The sequence below is a fragment of the Oryctolagus cuniculus genome, chromosome 7 (genome assembly GCF_964237555.1).
Source record: "Oryctolagus cuniculus chromosome 7, mOryCun1.1, whole genome shotgun sequence".
Classification (NCBI taxonomy): domain Eukaryota; kingdom Metazoa; phylum Chordata; class Mammalia; order Lagomorpha; family Leporidae; genus Oryctolagus; species Oryctolagus cuniculus.
This window is the reverse complement of record NC_091438.1, coordinates 50,827,801-50,853,018: the sequence shown is the minus strand read 5'-3', so window position 1 is coordinate 50,853,018 and position 25,218 is coordinate 50,827,801. Positions and strand designations below refer to the sequence as shown.

The 25,218-nt window shown below is 47.3% G+C and overlaps 1 protein-coding gene across 1 annotated transcript; it reads right to left on the bottom strand.

Annotated features, from left to right (window-relative positions):
* Positions 1 to 891: 891 nt before the first annotated feature.
* HMGCS2 (3-hydroxy-3-methylglutaryl-CoA synthase 2) lies at positions 892 to 22,920 on the bottom strand. Its single transcript, XM_002715673.5, has 10 exons — positions 22,539 to 22,920; positions 16,161 to 16,615; positions 12,949 to 13,074; positions 11,934 to 12,098; positions 10,127 to 10,292; positions 7,724 to 7,894; positions 6,662 to 6,768; positions 5,583 to 5,708; positions 3,897 to 4,008; positions 892 to 2,032 (listed from the first exon to the last, which is right to left on the bottom strand). Exons 1-9 carry the CDS (start codon positions 22,640 to 22,642, stop codon positions 3,902 to 3,904), a joined length of 1,527 nt encoding a protein of 508 aa, XP_002715719.2. The 5' UTR covers positions 22,643 to 22,920; the 3' UTR covers positions 892 to 2,032; positions 3,897 to 3,901.
* Positions 22,921 to 25,218: the final 2,298 nt, after the last annotated feature.

Genomic DNA, 25,218 nt, shown 5'->3' with positions numbered 1-25,218 from the left:
AACCCTCAAGGGGAAATAAACAGCAACAACCTACTACCCTCACCCCCCTTCATCTCCCCTGCTCTGCTCAATCCCATCTCTCCAAATCGTTGCTGTTTGACTAAAAGGACCCTGGGAAAAGCTGTATCCTCACTCAATGGGGGAGGGACTCAATGCCCTACTGGAAAGTTTCCTGCAGGTTTTATCCAAATGGAGGAGCCAGAAACTTAACCCATTTTCCTCGGCTTATTTGTCCAGATAAAACAGGCACGATATGGCCAAGGAGATTCTGATCTCTAACTCCTGCTGGCCCCTGTCTGGACAGTATCTTTCTTTATTTACTTGTTTTCATTTTATTTGAAAGGCAGACACACAGAAAGACATAAAGATAGAGAGAGATCTTCCAACCACAGTCTCACTCCCTAAATGCCTGCAACAGCCAAGGCTAGAACAGGCAGAAACCTGGAGCCTGGAACTCAGTCTGGGTCTCCTCCATGGGTGTAGGGAGCCAAATACTTGAGCCATCACCTGCTGCCTCCCAGGATGCACACTAGCAGGAAGCTGGACTTGGAAGCTGAGTTGGGACTTGACCCAGGCACTCCGGCACGGAATGCAAGCATCCCAGGTGGAGGCTCAACCACTGATGTGAACGCTTGCCTAGGGCCAGTGTCTCTAGGGCAGGGAAGTAAGCTGGGGAAGCTGCTTCACCAGGTTATTTGCCTTGCGGATGTCATAGTACTTGGCATATGGCAGAAATACAATGGAATCTGAAAGGGAAGGCAGGAAGGCACAGGTGAGTCAGACCAGGGTTATGTATATGTCAGTACATGTGCTCTTCTTGGTCTTGGATTTTCCAAGAAGTAGGGTACTGTATTTTCCAAGATATACAGGGGTAATCTTCTCCTTCTCTCCTTTTTTTTTAATGTTTTAAAGATTTATTTATTTATTTGAAAGTCAGAGTTACACAGAAAGAGGAGAGGCAGAGAGAGAGAGAGAGAGAGAGAGAGGTCTTCCATACGCTGGTTCACTCTCCAACCAGCCACAACACCAGAGCTGTGCCAATCTGAAGGCAGGAGCCAGGAGTGTCCTCCAGGTCTCCCACACGGGTGCAGGGGCCCAGGGACTCGGACTGTCTTCCACTGCCTTCCCAGGCCACAGCGGAGAGTTGGATTGGAAGTGGAGCAGCTGGGTCTTGAACTGGCGCCCATACGGGATGCCGGCACTGCAAGAGGCGGCTTTACCTGCTTCACCACAGCGCCAGCCCCTCCTTCTCTCTTCTTAATTGCCATATATTAAGGTACTTCAAAATGTTCATGGAAAATGGATTATAAGCTGAATTCATTTTAATGCAAAAAGCTGTTTTTTAAAAAATTTCACTTTGAGAGAGAGAGACAGACGGAAATCTCCCATCTGCTGGCTCACTCCCCACATGCCGGCCACAGCCCATCTATGGAAAAATGTGACTGTCCAAAGCAGTGGCTTAGCTGCTGCACCAAATGCCTGCCCTGGATGCAAAACAATCTTGAAATCCATGCATATGAGGGATCTTCAAAAATTCATGGACGGTATGTATTATGCAAAGACTTCAAATTTTTTTGCACCAAAATAAGTTTGTCTTTTAATTCCATTTTTCCACCAGCCCTTTGAAGTAGCCTTGTATTAGTAATATCCAGGAAACCTTAGAAAATGAATAAAGCTTTAACAACTCAGGAATTTGTCAATGCTAATAAAACCACGACATACGATAGGAAACTTTTGTGGATCGTGAAGAAGACAACTGATCCGCCACGTTTCTGGAGGCCGGTATACGAGAGGGGGCCTCCTCTCCATTCCTGCATCTGCGTTTTCACAGGGAGCCCAGGCCCTTTCCATCACGATCCTGTGCCAGTGACTGCATCAGGGAGACGCGCCGAAGGACCCATGAAGGATGGCTCCTCACCACAGGGGCGATGTGTGCAGGGGCTACCGTTACCGGCTACAAGCAAGATTTGCAAATAGGATTTGTGGGCAGACAGTCTGCTAGCACACTCTTCCCAGAAACAACTGCACTGATCTGTGGAGCAGAAACAAACAAAAGATGATCAATCGCTCACGCGTCTCAGCCTGGGCCCGTGCCCCCAGGACCTGCACCCTGCCAGGGGATGTGCAGCGCACTCCCCTACCTGCAGCCTGAGGAATGAGAGCGCTCATGCCCACCCAGCTCCCAGCCTGGATGCCAGAGGGACCTGCGCTCAGGGCTCAGGAGCTCAGGTAGGCAGCGGGTCTGCCTGTGCACCGCCCTGATGCAAAGCCTCCGTTTCACCTGTAGTCTGGTGTGGGTTGCTTGCGTGAGTGATGAAACCAGACAAGAACAAGTGTCCACCACCTGTTCTCTTTGTAGGTACAGAGCTGCCTGAGCACTCAGGAGGGCTGTCAATCATGAGAGGATGAGAGAGGGCTGATTCGTAAATTCTCCCATGAAAACCCCGAATCTCTCTCTCTCTCTCTCTCTCTCTCTCTCTCTCTCTCTCTCTGTGCATGACTGAACTCACTCAACACATGTTAAGAGCTGCCTCTTCGGCACCAACCTGCCCCTAAGAACAGAAGTTGAAACAAACAGCTCTCTGTTGGCACTGGATCCTCCTGAGCCTGCTGACGGAGCTTGCCTTCTCCAGCTGCCTGTCGGCCGCACCTCGCCCAGCCCCTGACACCCCAGCTGCAGCTCTTCAGCACCTCACAGTGGGGGCCAAGCAACCGGGGCTGTCCCAGTGGTTGGGGGCGAGCCCTGCTCATGTGCTTGCTACTGCCTCTCCCGCACCGGCGGGCCGCCTGCTTTCCTTCCCCTGGCCCGTGCCCTGCCTTGAACGCCTTTTTGTGGTTCTCCCTTCCTCTGCTGAAGGAGAGGAAAAGTTAAAAACTCGGGGACTGTATTCATTGAGATGTACAGGTTGTGAAAGAAGTCACTTCTCAGTCTTCCATTCAGCGGATCCTTCCTGTTTGCTAGGCAAACTGAAGGCTGGGTTCGTGAACAAGAAGATTCCAATTCTGAGGACAGGTTGAGCATCCCTAACCCAAAAATCTGCAATACTCCCGTGTCTGAAACTCTTCAACCTGACATGACACTCAAAAGTTTTGGATTTTGGAGTACTTTTTCATCTCAGATTTTTTTGAGTAGGGGTGCTCAGTTAGCGACGTATGCATTTACCCCAAAATCTGAAAACCCCCCACAGCTGAACTATTATTTGTCCCAAACATTTTGAATAATGGATACTCAACTTGGACTTGCTTTTCCCTTTTAGAATGTCATAAAGAATTCTCCCATTTCTCTTGTCTTTCTGTCACCCCAGCCTTCTTCCATTGAAGTCTCTTCTTCCTGTGTGTGTCCATACTGATTTCCCAAACCTCACTGCTTCTGCCACAAGGCATCGTTTGACATGAGGTTTGTCAGAGGGCCCTGGTCCCAATTTCTCTCCAGCTGAGGCCTCTGTCTCCAGCAGAACCCTGGGCATCTCTGCTTCCTAACAAATCTGCCCCAGCACACCGTTGTGTACCTCTTTTGACGCTCTTTGCCTTTTGATGATCTCACCCTTTGGGAGCAATGAATTCCATAGCTTCAGGTTCACTGCCTGCTTCCTCTTAAGGATGCTGGTCTTGTTTCAATCAAGCTTCTAGGGGAGTTTCTTATCTTGAGCAGATCAGGAAAACATGCCTACTCTTCCCACCCAAGATATCAGAATATGTCCTTCCTTCAGTTTTTTTTTTTTTTTTTTTTTTTTTTTACTTTCCCAGGCAAAGACCCCCAAGAGTCTTAATTGGTGCTCATGGTACAAAATCCCCACCTCTGACCCTCTTGGGCCTGGTTACAGTATCAGACGGCATCTGTTTCCCCAAGAAAGACATCAGGGTTTTATGTCACCAACACTGCAAGCTCCACTCACCACATCTAGATGGGACGCCGGGCATACTTCCGGCGATGGAGCTCATCCACTCGCTCCAGGTACCAAGTGCCTGGGAAAAGGTTCTTTGTGTCACCGGGTGGTGAGAAATTCACTGTGGAATGAGGAAAACGCACATTAGTCACCAAGAGCTACATGAATTCGGGAAAGAGAAAAAAAGTGATAGGGGTATCTCCAGGTTCACAGTGATGCTCTCCCGACTGGCTGCCCCAGGCTGCATGGTTGTCTTTGGCACAACAAGCAGAAGCCTGCACCAGCAGAACCAGAGAGGCAGCCACCTTGGATCCAGTAGATCTCGCCATAGGCGCATGCCATCTTCCTGCAGTAAACATGTGCTTCATCCACTGACATCTTCATCACACTCTTGGCAACGGGACCCAGGTTGAAGTAGACCCCAGAGCTTCATGCTTCCTAATAGACACTTTCTCGCTACTCGTACATTGTCTGGCTCTGATTTCTTGCATTGCTCATTCATGTTCATCTCAGAGGTCATATTTTTATTGCCAGTGGTTTTGTTTGCTACAAGGGTCCCCTGTCTCAGAGGAGATGCATGACCGCCAGTCGGTCATCAAAGTGTCCTCAGACACTCCCAATTCTTTGCATTCTTTGTCCTTTAAGACCACGATACAAACCATGCACCCTAAGTTTTGTTTGAGGAAATGTAGTTACCACAATTTAAAAAATAACATCTGGTATCTCCAGTCCTAACTTTGGCTTTTGTTTCCTTTACATTTGTTGCTTTGAGGGTGGGTAATTTTGTATAGATATTTGATGGAGAAAGGGGGCATTGGGAGAAGACAGTAATATTCATTGATATCTTATTTATGTGCATGAATTCCTCCAATATGTTTGGAAATCTTGCATAGTAAGTATGATTTTAGAAATGAGACAACTAAGAAAATGTAAATAATTTTCCCAAAGACAAAACAACTAGTATGTGACACAGCTCAGGTTTAGATATGGTCTCCAAGCTCTAAAGTCTGAACTCTCAACTTTTACACTGACAGCATTTCAACAACTGTGCAAGTACTTCTGGTTTCCATGGGACAAGGTGGTCTGGTTCAAGGTCTGGGTGGTTAGTTGAAATCCACACTACATATTGCCTTCTGCCTCTTCCCAACTCTGCCTTCTGCTTCTCCTTCCTGCTCCCTTTCCTTTAAATTTATTTGTTTTATTTGTGAGGCAGAGTTACAGAGGGAGAACACACACACACACACACACACACACACACACAGATATAGATAGAGAGAGATCTTCCATCTGTTGGTTCACTCAAAACGAATGCAATGGCCAGGGCTGGACTGGGCCAGGCCAAAGCCAGGAGCTTCTTCTGGGTTTCTCACATCAATGCGGCTTTCCCAGGCACATTAGTAGGGACCTGGGTCGTAAATGGAGTAACTGGACTCAAACTGGTGTTCAGATGGGATGCTGGCACCGCAGGTGGCAGCTTAACTCGCTACTCCACAAGGCTGCCCCCATCACCTTACCCCAATCCCCCCTCCCATTCCCCTTTGACAACAGATCGTCTGGCAGATCTCACAACCATCTCTCGTAGCAGGCTTGACTCTGGACTACGCATGCTAGATTTCTGACGGCTCCCTGGCTCCCAGCTACTGACATCAAGTCTGAGATTGACTTTCTCCCCTTTCTTCCTGCCCTTCTCCTCACCCTTGTGGTAGAATTGCTCCCTTTGGTTCATTATTTCTGTGAATTCCTCAGGAGACATCCGCTTCCGGGAGGCCAGGCGTTTTGGCAGGTCTGATATGCTGGACACCAGTTTCTCCAGAGGAGAGCCTGAGAAGCAAAAGCAAGATTGTTAAGCCTATTTCACTGTCATTATCATTGGTGCCAGTCACCAGTCCAAATGACAGCAGGTTCTGTGGGAGCTTGCACCCCTGGGAAAAGTGCTCTGAGTGTGGCTTGGCGTACCAAAAACCATAAGCAAAACCACATGTTCATAAAACATACAGGCAGGCACACTCATTTAGTCAAGGCATATCTCACATAGTGCCTGCATGTTTCTTTCTTTCTTTCTTTCCTTCCTTCCTTCCTTCCTTCCTTCCTTCCTTCCTTCCTTCCTTCCTTCCTTCCTTCCTTCCTTCCTTATTTGAAAGGTAGAGTGAGAGTGAGAACAAGAGAGAGAGAGAGAAAGAGAGAGAGAGGTTTTCCATATACTGGTTCACTCTCCAAATGCCTGCAAAAGCCAGGTTGGCCAGGCTGAAACCAGGAGCCAGGAACTCCACCTTAGTCTCCCACAAGGGTGCAAGGGGCCCAGGCACTTGAGCCATCACCTGCTGCTTTCCCAGACACATTACAGGGAGCTGGGATTTGAACCAGTGCTCTGACATGGGATACGGCATCACAAGCGGTCACCAAACCTGGTGCACCACAACACCGGCCCCTGTGTGTCTCTTCTTAATCACATCAGTCATAGAACAACCACTAAATACTTACAGAATCTCTCAAATCTATCAACTTCTCTTGAGCCAGTTGCCACCAAACCACCATTACCCTCTGCCTGGACTCTTGGCTGAGACAATCTGCTCTCCCCATACCAACCTTGTCTCTAAGGAGTAGCCAGGGAAGCACCGAAATGCACGCACCCCACAGAATCCCTGCACTGCTAACCCTGCTCCGTGAGTTTCTCTGCTTGTCCAGACGGCAGCTTCAGTAGCGAAGAGGCAGAGGTGACTGTTTTGCCAGATGACTGTCATCCAGGGTGCCTGACAGGAAGATGGGAGACTCACCCGGAGAAGCATCCTGGGACACGCGGAATGAGAAAAGGCTTGCTGCTAAGCCAGAGCCGTAAGAGAAGGCGCCAATCCGGGAGCCCGCTAACTCCTGCGCAGAGTGGCTGCAGGGAAGGAAGCCCAGACCAGAAATGCATCGGCACCATGCACTGCACTTCTAATACAGCACCGGCCTCCCAGCCAGACACCTCCCGTCCACCTCAAGGCGCTGGAACCCGGGGCCCGGCACTTGACTCAGCGAGGGACGCTGGCAGACCGGGGACAGGCCTGGGACTAGGAAACCTTAGGAACAGGAAAGTGCTTAATACTCAACATAAGTAAGGGACAGTGAGCACGCAGAATTTGGGGTATAAAGGGAACTTCTCCCCACTCGTGGGAAGAGGAATTCAGAAAATTCTGAAGCCACCTCCAGGGAGAGGGAGGTCAGACCATTGAACTCTCCCTCAAGCCTCCCGCACTGACTGCTCGTGGTTCAGCACTCACATCTTTTTGATTATCCCTTGCTAGGAAAAATTTGATCAAGTTCACTGCTAAGTATTTTTCCTAAGTTACATTCAATATTTCCTTACAAATTCCCACAAAATAGGAAATGAATAGAAATCACACACATTTGGGCACCTGCTACACACTTCAGTTTTATGTCATTTTGGACACTTGGTGTTCATCACAAGTGTGAAGGCAGGTACTGTTATTTTACAAGGGGGGAAATGAGGCACGTGGAGGTTGAGTACTTTTCCAAGGTCAATGCTACTAAGTGGTAAGGGGATTTGAATTCCAGCTGTGGGCCCTGAAGCTGAACCCTCTTTAATCACCATACTCTACTCAGTACATGGAGGTTTTACATAGGTGAGACAAAATTATGTACCCAAGTAGACCTTACACATCCCCTTACATATGCGTGCTCACTCTGGAGACCACTGATTAACACAGGTCGTGGATCTCCCCACACCACTACCTTTGAAACAAGCTTCCTCTCTGCCTTCTTCCCTCCCTTACTCCAGTTGCCCCTGCAGACCATGTGATTCGGGGTGTGGAGGAGGGGCCAGACACAGAACTCACTGGGACAGGAGTGAGGCCAGGCACCCATACAGGGATGAGGTGTACATGTTCCCGTTGTGTGTGGAGAGGTAAAGGGAGGCCTTGGTCTTCTTGTTGAACGTGTCCAGAGAGGCCTTCAGAAGAGCTTTATCCACTTCCTTGTTGTTGTAGGTATCTTCCAGCTTCAGGCCCCTGTGTGGCAGGCAGAGGGGGCCAGGTGAGGAGCCACAGGAGGGGGTGGGGGAGCAAGGGGGGAAGGAGCAGCTTCAGGAGAGAAGACCTTTAGGCACATGTTTTATGACAACATTTGGAAATACGGAAAGGCATGCACGTGCGCATGCACACACACACACAGAAACCCACGGCAACTGCAGTGCTACCATTCAGAGACTGCACTCAGGGTGTAGTTTACTTGTAGCCTCTACATCTACTTTCATATGATCTACTAGCAAACTAGAGATAAACTATACCATGCATTCTGTTTAGCGTGTTGTCTTAGTAAATACTTTTTTCCACGACAGTGAATAATCTTCCATAATGTAATTTTCAAAGAGCACAGAATGGCCCATGACAAGGTATCTTGCTTTAAATAATTTCACCCCTGCTCCTCACTATTTAGCTTACAATGAACAGCTCCTTGTCCTTCTACTTTTTATTTGTTTAAATTGTATTTATTTGAAAAGCAGAGAGACAAAGAGGGAGGGAAAGACAGACAGACAGAGAGCGACAGAGACAGAGAGAAAGAGATCTTCCACCTTCTGGTTCACTCCCCAATGCCCACAAGCACTGGGGGGTGGACTGGGCTTCAGCCCGGGAGCCCAGAACTCACTCCAGGTGCTTCTCATGGGTGGCTGGGACCCAAGCAGACAAAGAGTCATCACTCTTTGTCTCTCACAGTGTAGTGTACATGAGCAGGAAACACTGGAAGCGGAGCCAGATCTCTAACCCAGACACCCAATACGGGATGCAGCTGCTTAGACCCAGCCCTGCTTGTGTTTTCAACACGAATAATGAACCAAAAGGCATGCACATCCTTTAAGGCTTTAGCTTCATGCTCTGCTATTACTCTTCTAAACACTTGTATCCGTTTACACATCCACTATTGTTCCTTTTTCCAAAACCTTGTCCATTCTGGCTATTCAAGTCCTATAAAGATTACATTGAAGAACATGGTAACTTGCCTATTTATTTCTTTAACACTTAAAAATGTGATTATATGCATTTCCTCTTTAAGAAAATTTCTTGTTCATCTCTTTTGCTCATTTTTTTCACTAAGGTATTTATCTTAATACTGATAAAATCTTTTTTAAAAAGCTTTACTTTATTTATTTATTTATTTATTTATTTGGAAGGCAGGGTGACAGAGAGAGGGAGAGATACAGAGATCCTCCATCTGCTGACTCATTCCCCCAAATGGCTGCAGTGACCCAGACTGGGCCAGCCAGAAGCCGGGAACTCCATCTAGGTCTCCTGATGGGTGGCAGGGGCCCAAGTACTTGGGCCATCTTCTGCTGCCTTCCCCGGGATCCTGACAGGGAGCTGGATGGAGAGCAAAGGAGCTCATACTCATACTGGCACTCTGGTATGGGATTCTGGCATCGCAAGGGGCAGCTTCACCCACTGTGCCACATCACTGTCCCTGATAAGAGCTTAGATTACAGATACTAAGCTGTTATCTTTGGTACATTTTTTACTTAAATAGGGTGGGTCTTGCAAGTGTTGTTTGTGCTAATTGTGATGGTTTAGCCAGTGAGTTAGTGGTAGGGTTGGGAGCTGTAGTTAGTAACAGGGACAATGTTGGTAAAATAGTCTAAGCTTGAAATTAAAAAAAAAAAAATCAACAAGAAAGGGAAAGCTTGGCAGTGCGCATGCTGCTTTCCCGCATATCCCACAGTAGCAGCCACACAGAGCTCTCTTCCTGCCCTTCGACATCTAAGGGGGTGGGCCAGACTAGCTCCATTCTACAGATGGGGGAGATGGAGACAACAAGCAAGGGACTCCCAGGGTCTCCTGCATCTGCCGGCTGTGTCCCCGCAGACTGTGAGACCTCCTAGGGCAGGGGTCCTGGAGTCACACGCACCTCTGTGTCTGGAGCCTTTAGGAGGATGCCCGGTGCACAGCAGCTGCTGAGCACGGTGCCATCGCCACACTCCCCTTCCCCTCCTACTTATTCTCTGTGCTTTCTCACACACAGTCACAGGATCCAGAGTGCTTTCTCACACACAGTCACAGGATCCAGAGGTGCTGGCAGATGTTCTGTGCCCCCGCCCCGGAAGTACACGCGGAGGGCTGTGGGCAGACTGTAGCCCCTGGCTCCACATAAGTCTTGGCAACCTTCCCGTTGCTGTTGTCCAGTCTCGACATGAGGGAGCCTCCTCCCTGCTCACTCCTCAGCCTCTCTAGGTCCTCCCACACAGAACTTACCTGAAGGCCTCCAGCCCCTTGTATACGCTGGATTGGGTGTCGTCGCTGGCTGACAGGAAGTCATTGAGCACCAGGCGAGCCAGAGATTTCTGGACCATCTTGCAAAAGGGGGTGTGGAAGATCATGTACTGCAGATCATCGAGGGTGAAAGGTCTGTCGATGCCGTCTGGAAGAGCAAGGGCAAAGTCAAGGGCGCAGCAAGACACATGAGCCACGTGGAGCAGGATGTGATGGCACTGGGGGCTGGGGCTCCCAGAAAACTAGTTGCTGCCCCCAGCAAACACAGCTCATCCATTTCACCTGCACTTCCTACACACCCTCTGTGAATGAGAAAGGTGCGAAGGAAACGAGCATCTTTGTATCTACCATCGCCAACCTCTGCAGCAGCCGCTTTCTCTACACCAGACTGATGCTGTCCCATTTGCTTGATTTTCTGACGCAGGAAATAGGGTCTCCAAAACACTAAGTGAGTCATAGAATTACTAAAAGCCACCCAACTTAAAGAAGGCAGCCTCAGGTTTGCGCTCTGACACCTCTGTCCCTGCAGCACGGCCTGGTCTCCCACTCTGAAGGGGAGGGCACTGCAGCCTCTGGCTGTAGAAGTTTGCAATTTAGCGCTGTGATCAAAACAGCAGCCATCAAGGTCCACAGGAGAAAAGGGGTCAAGTTTAAATGCAATGTGAATTCAGAGGGCAGTGGGAGCAATTAGTTACTAGCGACTGTACAGTGGGAAGACAGAGACAGGCTAAGTTGACTTCATACCCATACACCACCTCTACCAGGAGCCACAGCACAATGGAAAGGGGCAAGAAGTAATCCCGATGCCCCTCCCTGAGCATCCATGGTGCAATGCTCCAGCTCAGGACTGTCCCACAGTGAGCACTGCCTTTCACACCTGTCACCCACCTGGGCACAGCCAAGCACGTAAGCACACTTTTCACTTTTTAATAAATGGATCTCCCTGTATTTTTAAAGCAAAATCCATTTGCTTCTTTTCTGATGATGAAAGTAATCATTTTAACAGGAAAATTAATAAACTAAAGGTAAAAATAAAATCAACCTGGAATACCCCATCCAGAGAAAAATTGCTCGTAACACTTCAGTATACAGAAAATATAGGTAAAATATTTCAACATCCATCAGACCAAGAGTCAAATTGTACCTGACTCAGAAACAAATCCCAGCCCCAGCAGGATGTGGCTACTCTGCCTCACAACAGTATCTTCCCAGGTGGCTGACACCACTGGTTTCATCCTGGGAGCTTTGGCCCTGCATCATTTACTTACTTTGATTTAGCACAAGTTAGAGGCAATTTTATATTTGGGTTTGAGAGACATCAAATAGGTTTTAGCATAGACCCTGGGAAGAGCGTAAGAGAGGGATATGATGAAACTCTTTTAACACTGCTTTTCATTGAAGGAAAAAAAAGATCTTGTATGCATTACGATTGGCTCCCTACACTCATGAAGACATTTAGGCCCCAGAGTCTGATGTAAATGGTTAATGAATTAGGATGGAAGTTTGATCCAACTATAGTGTCCCAAGGTGGGGCCTTAGGGGAGTGATTAGATTTGATTTGGTTCCTGGGTTGGAGCCTCATGGTTGAATCATGATGCCTAAACCAATGGGGTTGCCAAATCTTAGGCTGAGAATCCCCCAAATGGCAAGTCAAAATAAACCTTTTCCCTTCACAAACAGTGCCTCTCAGGAATTTTACTTTGTTAGTATCAAAAGCTGAACAATACTGTGTGGCTGACACTTTCAGGCACAAATAGAGCCACCACCTCCCGCCACCTGGATCCCCTACCTCGCTTCCACTGCTTCTGGATCTTTTGGCGGTATGCTGTGTAACATCGATCCAGTGCCCGAAAGTAGCACTGGATGGACAGCTTCCCATCCACCAGCGGGTACTCGGAGGCCAGATTTGGTTTGTAGAAGTCATACGCGTTCTCCATATGGGTGCCCCGAAGCCCTGGAAAGACAGAGTGTTGAAAGGACTCCACAGTGTGACCCTCCTCAAGTAGAAAGGGTGGGGAAACCATGGAAAAGGAGCCTCCGTGCCCAAGCCAAGGCCTGATCAACGCTCCTCCTGTATCGAAAGGAGTGGAGTAGATTGTTAGTTTCACATAAATGAGATCTGTGTTTCCCTTTCCACACCTATGTGGACTTGGCAAAACCTGCCACAGAAGCCAAACGCCTCAAAGGGAAGACTTTCTTTTTTTCTTTTTTTTTTTTTCTTTTTCTGACAGGCAGAGTGGACAGTGAGAGAGAGAAGCAGAGAGAAAGGTCTTCCTTTTGCCGTTGGTTCATCCTCCAATGGCCGCCGTGGCCGCCGCGCTGCAACCAGCGCACCGCGCTGATCCGATGGCAGGAGCCAGGTGCTTCTCCTGGTCTCCCATGGGGTGCAGGGCCCAAGCACTTGGGCCATCCTCCACTGCACTCCCTGGCCACAGCAGAGAGCTGGCCTGGAAGAGGGGCAACCAGGACAGAATCCGGCACCTCAAAGGGAAGACTTTCACTGCACACCCAGTCAGCTTCTTTCTTCTGCAGCTGCCAGTTTGGTTTCCTAAAGTCCCTCATCAGCAGCAGTCATTCCCCATGTCCTTGTTCCAATGCATGACAATGCAGAAGAGCAAACCTCACTGATTGCTCCAAATCCCTTCCTCCCACCCTGTGCTCCCCAGATCCACCTTTCGGTGGCAATCAATACCACCCTCAAAATCACATCTCAGCTCTTAAGCAATGAGGATGCCAATCTGGGATTAACATCTATGCATTCAGCTCTGTCACACACAATCCTTTGGTAACAGTGTGCTACAAACCTTGCTCCAAGGCCAGAGGGGCATGGGGCCCAATCAGCATTGCCACAGCTCCAGCCCCACCTGTAGGTCGGGCATTACCGTCAGGATAGACTGCGATGTCGCCACAGACCACCAGTGCATAGCGACCTGCAAAGGGAAGGGAGACAGAATTATCATCATGAACCAGCTCGAGAGTGGACAGGGCACCTCCCATGTGTCAGGCACAAGCATAGGTACTGGGAATAGAGCAGTGAACAAGCCTCAGAATCCCAGCTCTGTGAGTTTATGTTCTAGTGAAGCTCGTGGTCCATCTGACATGCAAAGTCCCGACATGCTAGCTCAAGTATTCAGAATTCTGTCTCTGAATTCAATGAAGAATTTGCTACTTGGTGTGGTAAAGACAATTTAGGTTGACACTAATCACCATATAGCATTTCACGATCCTAAGATTTCTTCCAAATTACAAGAAGGCCAAGGAGTAGAGGGAAAAACTAGTATTTACAATACAAGCTAGATACTAGTTATTCTCAAACAATACTTAAACCACCCAATGAGGTACTTAATGTCCATATTTGTGGGTGAAGACACTGTCTTCCAGAGAGATGTTTGCAGTGATGTGCTTCAAGCTATCAATGTTCCGAAGAATAGGCTCTTTGATTTTTGGGTAAAGGCTGATGGATGTCCCTTGCCTGTCATTTCTATATTTCAGTTACATATCGGTGCTGGTAATGATGGTAGGGGTTGCTAGAGAGGTAATAGTCAGGTGTTAAGTGGGAAAGAAAGTGTAGGAACAGATTTGACTACTCAGAGACAGGAACATCCCACATTAATGGAACCGTTTATGGTAAGGCCAGCTAGTGCCATTTAAAAATCACCGAGTGGGGCCAGCGCCGCGGTGCAGTAGGTTAGTCCTCCACTTGCGGTGCTGGTATCCCATATGGGCGCCGGTTCTAGTCCCGGCTGCTCCTCTTTCAGTCCAGCTCTCTGCTAAGGTCTGGGAAAGCAGTAGAAGATGGCCCAAGTCCTTGGGCCCCTGAAGTCGCATGGGAGACCAGGAAGAAGCTTTTGGCTCCTGGCTTCGGTTCAGCGTAGCGCTGGCCATTGCAGCCATTTGGGGACTGAACCAATGGAAGGAAGACCTATCTCTCTGTCTCTCCCTCTCACTGTCTGTGACTCTACCTCTCAAATAAATAAATCTAAAAAATATATGGAATTGCACTGTCTTGCTATATGAACAGAGACAAACAGTTAAACCTCTCTTGGCATCTTTTTAAAGCAAAGGATATTTGGTTAGATGACCTCTAAGTTTCCTATCAACATCAAGATTTTATAATGAATTTTATAAATAATGTTTACTGCAGTTCCCAAGGTTTTTAATCCTAGTTTCAAATTTAGTACATATCAAGTGCTTTGATTGCCAAGGTACTATTCTTTCACATCTCTGTAGATTATTTTACTCAACCCTGCTAACTCTGCTAGTCAGACAGGCACATAAGAACCCCTGGGGCTCAAGGTGGTTAAGGTACTTATCAGCAGTTATTAACAGAGTTAGGTTTTCTTTTTTATTTTATAGAAAGCTTTTATTTAATAAATATAAATTTTATAGGTACAACTTTTGGATTATAGCAGTGGGTTTTTAACTCTTATTTTGTACTATTTCCCTTGGACATTTTCTTGCCATCACAGCCTGGGTTATTCCTTCAACATAGTATTGATGGAAGATATAAGGAAAATACATGGTAATATTACCACATTCAGCAAAAATCAAAAATGGAGGAGCCACGCAGGAGAGGAGGGTTGGAAATACTGTGTGACTGTTTATCCTGAGGTTCTCTGGACCTATTTCTATGAGGATATTGACCTACTAACATATAAACTTAGATAAATCTTTCTTTTTTATAAAAAGATTTATTTATTTGAAAGATGGAGTCAGAGAGAGAGAAAGAATCTTCCATCTGCTGGTTTACTCCCCAAATGACCACAATGACTGGGGCCAGGGGCATTAGTAGGGAGCTGGATCACAAGTGGAATACCTGGGACTCCATGCAGCACTCATATGGAATGTTGGTATTGCAAACAGTGGCTTAACCAGGTCTATCAATATCACCTATGAGCGTGGGCATTTGGCTCAGCAGTTAAGATGCTACTGCTTGGAAAGCCCCCATCCCTACTGGAATTCTTGAGTTCAAGTCCCGATCTACTTCTGATTCCAGTTGCCTGCTAATGTCCTCCCTGGGAGGTAGTGGTTATGGCTCAAGTACTTGAGTTCCTGACAGCCACATCGGAGACCCAGGTTGAGCTGCCATCTCCTGGCTTTGGCCTGGACCAGTTCTGAGTGTTGCAGGTATTTAGTGAGTGAACCAGTAGATGGAAAATCTCTGTCTGCCTCTGCCCCTTTGCCTTTCAAATAAATAAAGCATTTTTAAAAATTAAAAACTCAGGCCGGCGCCGCGGCTCACTAGGCTAATCCTCCGCCTAGCGGCGCCGGCACACCGGGTTCTAGTCCCGGTCGGGGCGCCGGATTCTGTCCCGGTTGCCCCTCTTCCAGGCCAGCCCTCTGCTGTGGCCCGGGAGTGCAGTGGAGGATGGCCCAGGTGCTTGGGCCCTGCACCCCATGGGAGACCAGGAAAAGCACCTGGCTCCTGGCTCCTGCCATCGGATCAGCGCGGTGCACCGGCCGCAGCGCGCCAGCCGCGGCGCCCATTGGAGGGTGAACCAACGGCAAAGGAAGACCTTTCTCTCTGTCTCTCTCTCTCACTGTCCACTCTGCCTGTCAAAAAAATAAATAAATAAAATAAAATAAAATAAAATAATTAAAAACTCAGTATCACCTATATCTCCTAGATTCTTAGAAGGTGTTTAAGAGATAAACAGGTGCAGTCAAAAGAGAAATGTATTGAGTTTGGTTTGGTGTCCTGCCTCCATTCTCATTATGAACAATATTATCAGGTCTTCCATTTTCTAATCTGCAAATCAAGGATAAGGCTCACATCCTAAGCTGTTGTAAGGACTAAATGAATGGCCAGGTGAACATGCTTCCTACCTACCTGTGTAGCTCTAAACAGTGCATTTGGTTATTACTAGACTGGTCTGTTGAACAACAGCAGCAGCTGTATGAGTAAGTTGTCCTTCCTTCCCAGGAGGAAGCCATCTGGGGATCTGAGAAACAATACCAACAGGGTCCGCCTCCAACCCCAACTCCTTTCTTACATAAGGCCCCTGGCCCCACATACCATCCCAATAGCTGGACTCCATCCAGTTGGCGGCATTGAAGAGGGAGGCAGTGCCACCATAGCAGGCATTGGTGGTATCTATGCCTTCGATGTCTGTGTTGCCTGAGTCCTGGAAGAGTTCCATGAGCACTGTTTTGACAGCCTTGGACTTGTCAATGATGGTCTCTGTGCCCACTTCCAGCCGGCCCACGGAGTCCCACGGGAGCTGTGTGCGCTCCATTAGCCGTTGCACTACTGTCAGGCAGAGGGAATTGATGTCCTCCTGGACCGAGCAGAAGCCCATCTGGGTCTGACCCAAGCCCACGGTATACTTTCCTGCTTCCACATTGTTAAACTTCTCCAGGTCAGTCTGGTCCACGTATTGGGCTGGGAAGTAGACCTCCATGGCGAGGATGCCCACATCCTTTGGCCAGGTATCTGTTTTGGCCAGGGGGGCAGCAGAGACTGTGGAGAACCTGTGGTGGAGATAACGATCACAGTTCCACTGGAGTCCTCCAGCCACTTTCCTCAAAGACAGTCAATGGTAAACATGTAACTCTCTTTTGAAATATATGTTGAAGCTATGTTATCAGATGACTACAAATTTAGTACTGTTCTGCCTTTAAAATGAATTGGTTCTGGCTGGCGCCGCGGCTCACTAGGCTAATCCTCTGCCTTGCGGCGCCGGCACACCGGGTTCTAGTCCCGGTCAGGGCGCCGGATTCTGTCCCGGTTGCCCCTCTTCCAGGCCAGCTCTCTGCTGTGGCCCAGGAGTGCAGTGGAGGATGGCCCAAGTCCTTGGGCCCTGCATCCCATGGGAGACCAGGATAAGTACCTGGCTCCTGCCATCGGATCAGCGCGGTGTGCCGGCGCGCTGCGGCCGGCCGCGGCAGCCATTGGAGGGTGAACCAACGGCAAAGGAAGACCTTTCTCTCTGCCTCTCTCTCTCACTGTCCACTCTGCCTGTCAAAAAAAAAAAAAAAGAAGAATAAAAAATGAATTGGTTCTTTTATGCCTATTAAATATCCCTTTTTATGTTGGGGATACTTGTCTGCTTGTCGTGAAGTCAGCATAGCTACGCTGTTTGACTATTGCTTGTGTGATGTGATTTTTTTCTGTCCTTTTATATTTCCTCTCTCTCAGATACTTTGTACTTAACATGCATTACTTGTAAAAAGTATCTAGTTGAGGGGCCAGTGCTGTGGCTTAGTGGGTAAAGCCACCACTTGCAGTGCCGGCATCCCATATAGGCACCGGTTTGAGTCCCTGCTGCTCCACTTCTGATCCAGCTCTCTGCTATGGCCTGAGAAAGCAGTAGAAGATGGCCCATGTCATTGGGTCCCTGCACCCGTGTTGGAGACCCAGAAGAAGTTCCTGGCTCCTGGCTTCAGATCAGTGGAGCTCCAGCCATTGAGGCCAACTGGGGAGTGAACTAGCGATGGAAGACTTCTCTCTCTCTCTCTGCCTCTCCTTCTCTCTCTGTGTAACTCTGAATTTCAAGTAAAATAAAATAAATCTTTAAAAAAATCTGGTTGAGTTTTTAAAAAACGTTTAAAAAATCTTAAAATAGTGATAATTTAATTAGAGTATTTAATCTAACTCTATTTATTGTAATTACTGATATAGTTGGAATTAAGCCTACCATCTTTCTATTTGTTTCACATGTTCTTTGTGCCTTTATTTTCCCTTTCCTATATTCTTCTTAATTAAGCAAATATTTATTTTTAAATTTTACCTCCTTTTCCTTTTAGTGGTAACTGCAGAGATATGACATGTATACATAACACATTATGATTTAACAATACTTCTACTCCTTTCTGAACTTTAGGTTGACTTCATTTAGCATCCCCTCTCTTGGAGCTAGTAATGTCATATATTTTATATCTATGTCTGTTATAAACCTTTATGGGACATAATTTTTTAAATTTCACTCATTTAAAATGTGTATGTCTCATTATCTGTCTTTCTCTTTTTTTTTCCCATGCAAGAACATACCCTGTTTTTCTCCTTTTAAAGGAAGTTTTCTGCTTGTTTCCCTCTTGTCTGGTTTTCCACTGTTTACAGAGCACACCCTGCATACCACCAGTCCAGAAACACAACAGGGGATAAGACTGTCTTGGTGCCTCCAAAGGGAACACAACCTAATGGAGGAGCAACAAGCAAACCTGTGGGCCAAAGAGAGCAATTCTCCCATCCAAGTACTACCCAGACCCAACCCTGCTTAGCTGCTGAGATCAGATGAGATCGGGTGTGGTCAGGGTGGTATGGCCTTAGACCAAAGAGAGCAATTCTAAATGAGGGCAGAGAGAAAATGGGGAGGGCCAGTAGGAGAGGGAAGAATTCTATTTCTCTCCTGCATCTGCCCACCTTGCTTCAGCCCTGACTCTTGATTAAAAATCTGGGGTTTCTCCTCGCAGTTGTAAATACGGAATTCACTAAGTTTGTGTCTCACATGCTCCCGTGTGGAAGCACCTGTGGTCTCGTCACTTTTGCCATGTTCTTTACTGTACAGGTGGTGAAAGGCATACGCTGGTGAAATGCTCCAAGTGACTTCATTGTTTTTTATGTGTCAGAAATACTCTGGCCCTTTGCTGCTGCCTTGCATGCCAGGCTTATAAATTTATCTCTGATAAATTCAGCCCAAGTGTAACTATTAGTTATTATCAGGATTCTGGGCCTCTGGGAGACCCAGTGTTCCCACCAGGAGGGTCACGGTTAAGGATGGCTCTGAGCAAAATTGGGTCGTATCGCAAGCTAGTGAGGAAAGGGATTGATGTCCAGCAACAGCTGACAAGAGACACTCGGAGTTTCTTTATCTGCCCTATTTATGTGGTGACCTCCAAATAACTGGAGTTTGTACTTTCAAATATTTGTGGAGGAGCTTCCCCTAGGACCTCGAAGCTAATGGTTAGCCAGCGCTGGGGCCTGCCAGTGTGGCTGGCTTTCCGCACCAGCCTCATTCCCAATCTGCCTTCCCTGGGTTAAATCTCCCTCTATTCGCAGTTTGAAATCTAAAGTTGCACAGAGAAATGATAACTGTTTAGGTGCTGGATATGCCAATGACCCTAAACTCATCATTGTAGGTTATATACATGTATGGACATGTCCCACTGCACTTCATAAACAGGTACAATTTTTATGTGTCAATTAAAAGCAAAAACATGTTAAAGCAGCTTATTAAATTTATAGTACTTTGGGGCCGGCACTGTGGCGCAGCAAATTAAAGTTCCAGCTTGCAGCACTGGCATCCCATATGGGCACCGGTTCGAGTCCTGGCTGCTCCTCTTCCAATCCAAGTCTCTGCTGTGACCTGGGAAAGCAGTACAAGATGATCCAAGTCCTTGGGCCCTGCACCCGTGTAGGAGACCTGGAGGAGGCTCTTGGCTCCTGGCTTTGGATCAGCTCAGCTCTGGCCATTGCGGTCATTTGGGGAGTGAACCAACGGAATGGAAGACCTTTCTCTCTCTCTGGCTCTACATCTCTCTCTGTAACTCTTTCAAATAAATAAAATAATTCTTTAAAAAATAAATTTATAGTACTTTGTTAAACACTTTAATTCACTGTATCAGCACAATATACAACATTTCTTTTAAAGAACATTCTTAGACTCCTATTTTCAACAAGTCCCTACAACACCCACAACTCCTACAATACCAGCTCCTTGAAATAGCAGTTTTTACAGCTCATCATTTTGCTTAAGAAGATATAGTTTAGAAGAAGTGTTGGTAAGCACTTCCTTACACACATATAGCTCAAACACTTAACATTCACTGAATTTCACATCTTTTTGAGCAACATTATTTTTAACATGTATCCAGGCACCTCACTAACATGCATTAGATCTGCAAACTGGAACAACGGTGTTTACAACTAAGCCTGTGGCCCACATGGTAAGAAATACCTTGAAAGAAGCTATTTAAACACTTCATTACACACACACACACACACACACACACCAGAAGAAAGAAAAGGAGAACTCTAAGCGTGCAAAGACAAGTTTCAATAATCAATTGCTTTGTAAGTTTTGTAACTCTCTTGGTAGGGGGCTATTTCTGGAAATAGATCACAGAGCCTTAAAGTTAACAGAGAAAAGCTTCCAGAAGCATCAGATCACTGTAGCTAAGGGAATCCTTCTAAGGGGCCCAGGAGCATTTGGCCTGGTGATTAAAACTGATTGGGACTCCCACATCCCATACTGGAGTACCTGTGCTTGAGTCCTGGCATCACTCCCAATACCAGCTTCCTGCTAATGGACATGCTGGGAGGCAGCAGGTGACGGCTCAAGTATTTGGGTCCCTGCTACCAGGCAGGGAGACCTGGATTGAGTTTCCAGCTTCTGCTTGTTGAGGGCATTTGGGGAGTGTACCACTGGATGAGTCAGTCTCTCTGTTTCTCTCTCTCTCTCTCTCTCTCTCTCTCTCTCTCTCCTCTCCTCTCCTCTCCCCCCACCTCCTTCTCAAGTAAATAAATGAATAAAAATTTTAAAAGAGTGTCATTCTAACTTTCTTTAAAGAATGATCACTTTATTTAATTCAAAATCAGCTTTGCTCTGGTGCTGCCTAGTTCAAAAACATGCACAAAGCTTTGTTTCTTTACTCCATCTCTTCTGCTTTCCTCCTATTTCAAAATGGATGATGCCATGCCAGGCGCTGTGCTGGGAAGGGGCTCCAGGGGGAAAGAGGCTGGGCAAGCAAAGACAGGACAGTGTTCTGGAGGCCCTCCTTGACCAGCATGTGCAATGAGGTGAGCACACAGATAACCTGGCAAGGCAGGGCGTGATGAGGGACACAGAGGCATATGGGACTTCAGTGGAAGCGGAGATTTTTGTGGGTGGGATCATCGGGTAGGGCTGAATCAAAGGGGCTGCACTGGAGATGGTTCTCTCTCATCTGATGAAGAGTTGGAGGGGATAGAAGGGGCAGTTGTCACTAGAGGGAGTGCTTGAGCAGGAAAAGGGAACCTGGAGACAAGGGTGTGGGGGGTGGAATAGGGAGACAACATGGGGGTGTTCAAAAAGCTTGTGGGAAATGCATGCTCTCAAGACACTATGAGTGGATTTCGGCACTTCTATCACCAATGCTAATGTGTTTTCTAATTCCACTTTTTTCCAGGAATTTTTGAACCAGCCTCCCATGTGAAGACAGTAGGAGGTGGAGGGCACACTTCCTACTAAATCCTACGGGAGCACAGCAGACGCTGTGTGGAGGAGTTCTGAGAATGGGCTTAGAGCTGAAGCAAGTGGGACTGGAGGGGGCACAGACACACAGCAAGGAGGTCACTCATAGAGGACATTCTTGGCGTCAGTTCATGCCAAGGGCAATGGATTGACTGTGAATTCACCAAAAGGGAAATGTGAATGACACGTACAAGAGTGTGAACCAAGGAAGTTGGACTGTTGGTAGGGAATGAGTTTTGCAGAGTAAATTCACGCCAAGCTCTTTCTTACAAGTACGGACGCAGGTTAGAGTCTGAGCCTGGATATTTGATCTATATGCAACAGTTTGGAAGGGGGTGGGGAGACTGTGGACTACAGGAGAATCATGAAGAAGATGAGAAGCTAATGAGTGCCACCCCTCCCCCCATCTACACACCAGGTTCCTTGTATCCTGGGCAAGAGAAGACAATGGATCAAAATCATGTTTTCTAAGGATTCAGTCTTCATGGAATGTTAAGATGGAAGGAAAGGAAAGGCTAGTCCTGAGGGGTGTGGGTGGCTTAGGGGTGGGGGCTGGGAGCCTGGGGCACTCGCTTAACTCTGTGCTGCCATTGCAACTTGGAGACTGCAAGTACTTGGGACTGGTGGAAGTTTTACAAAGGGAAGGTGTGTGTGTGTGTGTGTGTTCTTTCACAAGCAAATGCATGCACGCATATGCACACATACACACACACACACACACATACTCACTCATCTTTACATTTCACTTTCCCTTTTCCTAAAATCGGAGCACAGAGGAGACAGCTCTTATCAGCCCATTTCAGATCTTGCTGCAGGGACTCAAAGCCACTGATTTTATTAACACTGCCATTGGCACAGAGTACCCAAGGGTCTTGGCAGGGCCTGGGAGCAAAGGTGGGAGTGTTGGTGGAGATGCCGGAGCTGCAGGCCCTTGTTCTTAAATTGCTGCTGCTTTGTGCAGCTGCTGGAGTCAGATGCCATCATTGGCCACAAACACAGCCCATGTGGTAATTCTGAGACCCCTTAATTCTAAACTTGAAAGAAACTGGCTATTCAGAGATGAGGTTGAGACCCCGAGGAGTCACCCTGCTTGTCCAAGGCCATGCCCACCTGGCCAACTTTTGACCAGCATTCCAGAGAGATTGTCCTGGGGCAGGCCCCCTGCCTGTGTCTCAGGGTCCCACAGGCTTCCCTGGACAGCCCCTGAGAAGGCCGTGACTCACCTTTGCTGGGCTGCGGGGAGCAGGCGAGCAGGTGCCAGGGAGGCCTCCCGCAGTGCTGTGTTCACTCGTAGGACCTGCCTCACCGGAGTCAACAGCCGCTGCATGTTCGGAGGAGCAAGCACAAAGCTGGGAGTTCACAGCCCTTGGGAGAGATGCCCAGCGACGCCCGAGGAGGCTTTATAGAGCCCTGAGACTCCTGCCTTCAGAAGCCCCGCCCCTGCTTATCCAGGCACAGTCTGCTTTGAAAACTGGGCCAAAGGTCTCACTAGGAAGAAACAGGGCGGGGGGGGGGGGGCAGAGAAAAACATCACCTCTTGGACATGCAGGCAGCATGCAGCTGCCTTGCTCCTAGCCATGTGTGGGGACGGCTGGCTCGGATTCCTCCTTGCTCAGGCTCCTGTGGGCTGTTATGCTTCTGCACAGCCGTGGAAGAACGGAAGTCATGACGTTCCACATAGCTTGTCCCAGAGTGAACCCCTGGCCTGTCATAGTCCTGGACTCCTCACCTGAGTGGCTCTCATTTGGTCCTCCATCACCCTGTCTGTGGTGTTAGCTGTAATTAATGCACTGTGCTTTATAAGAAAAATCTTTCAAAACTAAGAGGAATGAATGTTTCCGCAATAGCTCTTCAACTAGCTGTTGGGAGTGGATGTTGGCACACAGCAGAGGACTGGGTGTGAGTGCCAGCTGCCAGCTGTGCTTCTGCTGCCTCTATTGTCCCCTGCTACAGGTGTACAGCTCGACAAGGCTTCCAAGTGGGATGTAATTAGTCCTGCAGCAGAGGTATAGGAGCCCCATGGGGGTGACTGCCATTTGAAGCTCAAGTTCACCTAAGGAGAGGTTTGCTTTACAGATGAGGTCACAGATAAGCAGAAAGCTATGATTTCCCAAGAGACCTGGTAAGTTGCAGCCTGGGGATGCAACCAGGTGTTTTGACTTCAGGTTCTGGTCTTTCCACTTTGTTCTTTTTTCCTGATACTTTTTGTTTTTTTCATGTTAATGCAATATTAACACAATGAGAATAGATTCAATGTAGTTCATAGATGCAATTCTAAGAATATAATGATATTCCCTTCCTCCCTCTCACCCATCTTCCTCCCTCCCTCCCTCCCTCCCTTCCTTCTTTTTCAAGTTTATCTTTAATTAACTTTACAGTTAAGGGCTTACTTCTCCACTGAATAAAGAGAGCAACAAGTAAAAAGACCTAGTTCATCAGTAACATAGGCAAGGACTATAAACAATAATCAAATCGAAAGATGACCATTTCACACATATGCAGGAAATGTGAAATGATCACAGATTAAAACTATAGTAGCATAACATTCTTAACCATTGGTTTGACAAAGATATAAAGCAAAGTTTGACAAAAACATATTTGCAACAATACTGACACACACTGGCACTTCTTTTTTTGTTTTTGTTTTTTGATTTTTTTCTCTTTTAATTTTAGTTCCCACATATAAGGGGGAACATGTGGTATTTGTCTTTTTGTGACAAGTTTATTTAACTCAAAATGATGTCTTCCAGTTGAATCCATTTTGGTAGAATCTATATGGTAGAATTCCATTCTTTTTATAGCTGAATAAATATTATGATACATACACATAAACACACACACACACACACACACACACATGTTTTCTTATCCATTGACCTGGTGATGGACACCTTGTTTCCTTGATTGATTCAGTATTTTGGCTGCTGTGAACAGAGCTGCTACAAACAAATTGATGCAGGTACCTCTTTGATACATTGTGTTCATGCCTTTTGGGTATATACCCAGTAGTGGGTCCACTTTGCTCTTCTACCCCACAACAAAAAAAACTCCTGCCTTCTGATCCCCTCACTTAGTCTCTCCCTCTAGTGACACCAACCTTCCTCTGTCTTTGTAAGGAAATGCATTCCACTCATTATTTCATGGAGTTAACACAACCATGACTCTGTGGAGAACACAGAGAAGAGCCAGTGTGGATCCTGCTTCAGAAGGGACTGAGCTGACTGACTTCATTTTCCTGGAAACACAGAACATCCAGGAGTCCTCAGAAGTCCAGGACCCCCGGTCTTCTGTGTGCTTTAGCTGGCCTCCACACATCTTGGTGCGTTACTGTTCCAATTGCATCTCCCTCCTGCTCTGTCCCTCCATGGCTTCCCACTGAGCCTTCTGCAAAGTTCTGTCATCCATAAAATTCCTCACTTCCAGTGTCCAGCGGCAGCTCTTTCAAGTGGAGTTTGCATTCTTCACGTCCTCTACCGTCCCCACCCTTTGGTCACCAGTACTCAGGGCACTGCGTGCCTTCAGTAAGCCTTGTGTCCTCTTGGCTCTTCAACAACATTTCTACACTGTTTCCTTCTCTCTCTCCTCTCAGAAACCCTTGATGTCTTAAAGCACATGCCATCAATTTGTGCCACCTAGTGCCCTGTTCTTAGAGTGAAATAATCATCTGGTTCATGAAGATTTTTTTAAGATTTATTTATTTATTTGAAAGTCAGAGTTACACAGAGAGAGAAGAAGAGGCAGAGAGAGAGAGAGAGAGAGAGAGAGAGAGAGAGAGATGTCTTCCATCCAATGGTTCACTCCCCAATTGGCTGCAACGGCCAGAGCTGCACAGATCTGAAGCCAGGAGCCAGGAGCTTCTTACAATCTCCCACATGGGTGCAGGGGCCCAAGGACTTGAGCCAT